The sequence below is a fragment of the Gopherus flavomarginatus genome, chromosome 1 (assembly GCF_025201925.1).
Source record: "Gopherus flavomarginatus isolate rGopFla2 chromosome 1, rGopFla2.mat.asm, whole genome shotgun sequence".
In the NCBI taxonomy this organism is placed as follows: domain Eukaryota; kingdom Metazoa; phylum Chordata; order Testudines; family Testudinidae; genus Gopherus; species Gopherus flavomarginatus.
Window position 1 is genome coordinate 142,846,375 of NC_066617.1, and position 6,651 is coordinate 142,853,025.

Below are 6,651 nucleotides of genomic sequence, written 5' to 3' on the forward strand. Positions count from 1 at the left end.
ACCAGATCCAGGCTTACATCTGCCTTTTTCACAACAGCATCATACCCTGACTCACATTCAGTGTGATCCACTATAACCTTCTTTCCTGCATCAGTGCTGACTAGCCAATTATTCCCAATTTTGTATGCATTAGAGTTTTCATTTGCAAGTGTAGTACTCTGCATTTGTCTTTATTACATTTCATTTTATTGATTTCAGACCAACTCTCCAATTTACCAAGATTACTTTGAATTCTAATCCTGTTCTCCAAAGTGCTTGGAATCTTCTATCAGCTTGGTGTCATCCATAAATTTTATAAGCATACTTTCCACTCTATTATCCAAGTCATTAATGAAAATATTGACCAGTACTGGATCCAGGATAGACCCATGCAAGATCCCACTTTGTATGTCCTTAATTTAACAACAAATCACTGATAAATACTATTTAATTATGGTTTATTTAGTTTAGACCACATGTCCCTAGTTTGCTTAGAAAAATGTCATGTTGGTCTGTCCTAAAAGCCTTACTAAAATCCAGATATATCACATCTACTGCTTCCCCCTAGTCACTAGGCCAGTTATCTCAAAGAAAGAAGTTTAATTGGTTTGGCATGGTTTGTTCTTGACAAATCCATGCTTGCTATTACATAGCACCTTTTTATCACCTAGGTTTAAACAAATTAATTGTTTAACAATTTGGTCCACTATCTTTATGCTTAATCCCCATTCAACATGGCAGTAAGCTATATCAGTATAAGCACATTTAATTAATACTCCTGGGGGAATTCTGTCTCATGATTCATGTCTGACCAGGATGGTGAGAGTGACTGTGAAATGCTCAGCGAGATTCGAGAAGCTATCACAATAAAAAACTCAATAATAATAATGGGGGATTTCAATTATCCCCATATTGGCTGGGTACATGTCACCTCAGGCCGGGAGGCAGAAACAAAGTTTCTTGACGCCTTAAATGACTGCTTCTTGAAGCAGCTGGTCCTGGAACCCATCAGAGTAGAGGCAGTTCTTGATTTAGTCCTAAGTGGAGCACAGGATCTGGTCCAAGAGGTGAATATAGCTGGACCACTTGGTAATACTGACCGTAATTAAATTTAATATCCCTGTAGCAGGAAAACCACCACAGAAGCCCAACACAGTAGCATATAATTACAGAAAGGGGAACTACACAAAAATGAGGTGAGTTAAACAGAAATTAAAAGGTACAGTGTCAAAAGTAAAATCGCTGCAAGCTGCGAGGAAACTTTTTAAAGACACCATAATAGAGGCTCAACTTAAATGTATACCCCAAATTATAAAACATAGTAAGAGAACCCAAAGAGAGCCACTGTGGCTAAACAACAAAGGAAAAGAAGCGGTGAGAGGCAAAAAGGCATCCTTTAAAAAGAGGAAGTTAAATCCCAGTGAGGAAAATAGAAAGGAGCATAAACACTGGCAAGTGAAATGTAAAAATACAATTTGGAAGGTCAAAAAAGAATTTGAGGAACAGTTAGCCAAAGATTCAAAAAGTAATAGCAATTTTTCTTTAAGTACATCAAAAGCAGGAAGCTTGCTAAACAACCAGTGGGGCCACTGGACAACTGAGGTGCTAAAGGAGCACTCAAGGACGACAAGGCCATTGCGGAGAAACTGAACGAATTCTTTGCATCAGTTTTCATGGTTGAGGATATGAGGGAGATTCCCTAATCTGAGCCATCCTTTCTGGTGACAGATCTAAGGAACTGTCCCAGATTGAGGTATCAGAGGTGGTTTGGAACAAAATTGATAAATTAAACAGCCATAAGTCACCAGGACCAGATGGTATTCACCCAAGAGTTGTGAAGGAACTCAAATGTGAAATCGCAGAACTACTAACTGTAGTCTGTAACCTATCATTTAAATCAGCTTCTGTACCAGATGACTGGAGGATAGCTAATGTGACTCCAATTTTTAAAAGGGGCTCCAGAGGTGATCCCGGCAACTACAGGCCTGTAAGCCTGACTTCAGTACCGGGCAAACTGGTTGAAACTATAATAAAGAACAATATTGTCAGACATATAGATGAACCTAATTTGTTGAGGAAGAGTCAACATGGTTTTAGTAAAGGGAAAACATGCCTTACCAAATTTACTAGAATTCTGTAAGGGGATCCAGTGGATATAGTGTACTTAGATTTTCAGAAAGCCTTTGACAATGTCCCTCACCACAGGCTCTTACGCAAAGTAAGTTGCCACGGGATAAGAGGGAAGGGGCTCTCATGGACTGGTAACTAGTTAAAAGATAGGAAACAAAGTGTAGGTATAAATGGTTAGTTTTCGGAAGGGAGAGATGTAACACTGGTCTACAATTTTTGAGAAGTCATCTGCTTCAGAATTAAAATGTGATATTTATTATGTATTTTGATGTGCTGAATTCAAATATGACAATTAAAACAACTGATTGGCTACTGTTTCTAAGATATTTACGTTTTTACATTTTATGTCTATGTATATTGTGTAGATAGAGTTTTAATCATAAATTGTAAACCTAGGTCTTTTCATGCGTTTATGGTTGCTTTACATGATAATATTTCATCTGTCCTGTTTATGTAACCCTTTAAAATCAGCAAAAGGGTTATATATATAAAATTTATTATGAAACAAAACAAAAGGCAAAAAACTATTATGTACATAGTTTAGTCCTATTCAGTGTCTACTCGGCGCTTCTTGGCTTGTCTCTTGTATTCATTAAATGGAGCATTTCTTGTCACTGTCTAGCAATAGTCTGCAAGCATTGATGGGCTCCATTTGCCCTGATAGCTAGCCTGCCAGGAGATTCTACTGCTGTAGTCTGGAGCCCAACAGCTCTGCCTTACTCTTGGGTAGTTCCAAATCCCTGACAAGGTCATTCAGTTCACTTTGTGTTATGAGGTGTGGTTCAGAGGAGGAGGATGGGAGAAAATGTGGGTCCTGTGACATTGATGGTTCAGGACCAGAAGTTTCATCCTCTTCCTCTTCCTCATCTGACTCAAGTAACAATGATACTGGTGCATCAGGAACCGGCAGTCCTTCTCCGTGGGGTACTGGGCGTATAGCTGATGGAATGTTTGGATAATGCACAGTCCACTTTTTCTTCTTTGACACACCTTTCCCAACTGGAGGCACCATGCAGAAGTAACAATTGCTGGGATGATCTGTTGGCTCTCTCCAAATCATTGGCACTGCAAAAGGCATAGATTTCCTTTTCCTGTTCAGCCACTGGCGAAGATTTGTTGCACAAGTGTTGCAGCATATGTGTGGGGCCCACCCATCTCTTGTCCTGATCTCCAATTTTGCAGCCAAAATAAAGGTGATAGGCTTTCTTAACCATAGTGGTTATACTGCGCTTTTGTGATGCAAAAGTCACTTCACCACAAACATAGCAGAAGTTATCTGCACTGTTCACACAAGTACGAGGCATCTCTGCTCACTTTGGCTAAACAGAAATGTGTCCCTTTGCAAAATCAAACACTGACAAATAAGAGAGCACTGACACTGTATGATTTCTAGAGCTGATATAGGGCAATTTGTTCAGCAGAGTGATGTAAGCTTCATTATGATTGCATCATCCATGACTTCTAGGAATAACATGATGCAATTCATATCATATATGACACAATACCAGCTTCAGATTGCATCATTCATTGTCTTGCCTAAAAAGCAAGTACTGTCCAAACCCCGTCATAGATTTATTCATAGATCCAGTCAAAGATGTATTTTAGTCATTTCTGGTTTAAATTGAGATCCCTTCCCTTTATAACTCACTTATCCTCCGCCATTCCCAAGTCAAGGGTCGTATATACTGACCCAATAGCATATCTTGAAAACTAGAGCCAATCAACAATTGTAAGCATCATTTTCATTCTCAGTGACCCAGAATTAGTAAAGTTGGACTACATTTATTTCAGAAGCATTTTGGCTGTAGAGCAGTGTAAATAGTGGTGTCCCCCAGGGGTCTGTTCTGGGACCAGTCCTATTCAACATATTCATAAATGATCTGGAAAAAGGAGTAAACAGTGAGGTGGCAAAATCCGTAGATGATACAAGATTACTTAAGATAGTCAAGACACAGGCAGACTGCGAAGAGCTATAAAAGGATCTCTCAAAACTAAGTGACTGGGCAACTAAATGGCAGATGAAATTTAAAGTTGATAAATGCGAAGTAATGCACACTGGAAAGCATAAACCCAACTATATGTACAAAATGATGGGGTCTAAATTAGCTGTTACCACTCAAGAAAGAGATCTTGGAGTCGTGAATAGTTCTCTGAAAACATTCACTCAATGTGATGCAGCAGTCAAAAAAGGGAACAGAATGCTAAGAATAATTAAGAAAATGATAGATAATAGGACAGAAAATATCATGTTTCCTCTATATAAATCCATGGTACGCCCACATCTTGAATACTGTGTGCAGATGTGGTCGCCCCATCTCAAAAAAGATATATTGGAATTGGAAAAGGTTCAGAAAAGGGCAACAAAAATTATTAGGGATATGGAATGGCTTCCGTAGGAGGAAAGATTAATAAGACTGGGACTCCTTGCCAGAGGATGTTGTGAAGGCCAAGACCATAACAGGGTTCAAAAAAGAACTAGATAAGTTCACAGAGAATAGGTCCATCAATGGCTATTAGTCAGGGTGGGTAGGAATTGTGTCCCTAGTCTGTTTACCAGAAGCTGGGAATGAGCGACAGGGGATGGATCACTTGATGATTGCCCATTCTGTTCATTCCCTCTGGGGCACCTGACACTGGCCACTGTCGGAGGACAAGATACTAGGCTAGATGGACCTTTGGTCTGACCCAGTAGGGCCATTCTTATGTTCTCCCCGCAGATTTCTTTACTTCTCTGCATCCAGACTCCTCCCCCCCACCGAGCCCCAACCACCTTCACCTGGACCCCCCTGCAAAGTCTCATTGCCCCTGCACCTAGAACCTTCCCAACAAGCCCATGCACCCAGATCCCCCATGCACCCAGACCGGGCACTGAATCGCTCACACCCAGTTTGGTCCAAGCAGAACCTTCTAACCCCACACCAAGCCCTCTACACATGGATCATGCTGGGCTGAGGCTGCTTGCCCACAACTGGTGCACCTGGCACAGAGGGGCAAGACCCTGGGCTGTTTCTGGGGCAGGCCTGGCCCTTGTGCTATGTCAGGGTTGAGTACTGCCGAGTTCCTGGGGAGCAGGGGGTGGGGGGCTGCAGGGTGATCTCCCACCTCTGTAAAGCCATCAGCCTGTGCTACTCCTCAGTCCTCCCAGCAATGCAGGAGCCTCCACATTAAAAATTCTGCAAATTCTCCGCAATAAATAAAATATTGTGCATAGAATTTTTATTTTTTGGCATCAAATTCCCTCAGGAGTACAATATACTGCACCTCCTGCTAGGCAGGCTATACTAATTAATTATACTGATAAAATTAAAATGATACAACCCTTGTGTGGAGAGACCAGCCTTTTGTGAAAATTTCCCACCATGCAGCAACTACTGGAACACTAGTGTAGACCAGTTGCCTGACAGAGACATTTATCCACAGCATCTAGACCTGTTGTAACAAAATTCAGGAAAAGAAGGGGATATTGGGGGGCATGGACCTTGAAGTGCAGAGAATTTTTCAATACATCTGGTATATTTTAACCCTTCCCCTGTAAGTGCTCTCTTTGTATGTGAGGGGCTGAGCTGCACACACAGATACTGAAAAATTGTGCGTCAGTCAGGAACATCATCATCATCAACTTCAAGACATCAGTCTATTGTTTTGATCTCCCAGGGCTACAACCGTAATGAACTAAACCAAGCCAAGCCATTCCCGTGTGCAATGTTTATTTGGTGCCCTGCACCGCGCCCTGTACAGTCAGTGGCCCTGGCCGCCGGGAGAGGCCATTACCCGGCCTGACTGGGTAGGTTTTCCGCACAAGCAAGGGGGGAAGGGGAACATGTAACGGGGTTGCGATTGTAGCGTCTGGTAGTGTTGGGGGGAGGGAGGGGATGTCCAGGTGCTGCTGGCCGGGACCGTCAGCTGCATCCACGACACACGAGCCCGGGGCGCCTCACTCAGTACCAACGGGGAGCGAGAGCCCAGGCACCAGACCCGCGAAACCCCCGTCGGCCCTGGGGACTGCAGGGCGGCCCCCCGGTGGCCCTCGAGCCACTCCGCCCGCGCACCTCCCTCCCTGGGTCTCACCTGCCCCCGCGGGGCCCGGCCCGGTCCCCCGCGCTGTCCATCCTCACCCGCGCCGTTGCCATGGGATCCCGGCCACTCGCGTTTAGCCCGGCCGCCGCCGCTGCCCTTAGCAACCGCACTCGGCACTGAGGCGCCGCGCCATTGGCCGAAGGCGCAACACCCGGAGCGTTCATTGGCTGATGCCAAGAAGGGGTGGGCAGAACCCGCGCGTGCCTATTGCAAGGTGGCTGTGGGACCACCCCCTTGGCTCGTGCCGGCGGCGCCTGTGCAGCGGAGGCTCAGACGAGGCGGGGCTAACAGGGCTGGACACAGACAAGCCAGCGTGGGCCGCTCGCTCACCCGGGCTGCAGCAGGATGCGAAAAGCGCAGCCCAGCCCTACAAAGAGCGCAGGGCCCAGACGGCGGTGGGGAGGGGCTGTAAACCCGAGACGAGGTCCGGGGAGAGCGAACCAGCTGGAAAGGACACGTCCGGGG

At 44.7% G+C, this 6,651-nt stretch overlaps 1 protein-coding gene across 3 annotated transcripts in view; it reads right to left on the reverse strand.

Moving 5' to 3' along the window:
* The window catches only part of TULP3 (TUB like protein 3), a 92,436-nt gene extending 85,785 nt beyond the window's left edge, over positions 1 to 6,651 (reverse strand). For 2 of the 3 annotated variants that reach the window (XM_050965753.1, XM_050965751.1), the window contains exon 1: positions 6,178 to 6,651. In XM_050965753.1, the coding sequence (XP_050821710.1) occupies positions 6,178 to 6,350 (173 nt within the window). In that variant the 5' untranslated portion in view covers positions 6,351 to 6,651. The remainder of the gene's footprint in view (positions 1 to 6,177) is intronic. The other variant, XM_050965761.1, reaches the window with a different exon arrangement.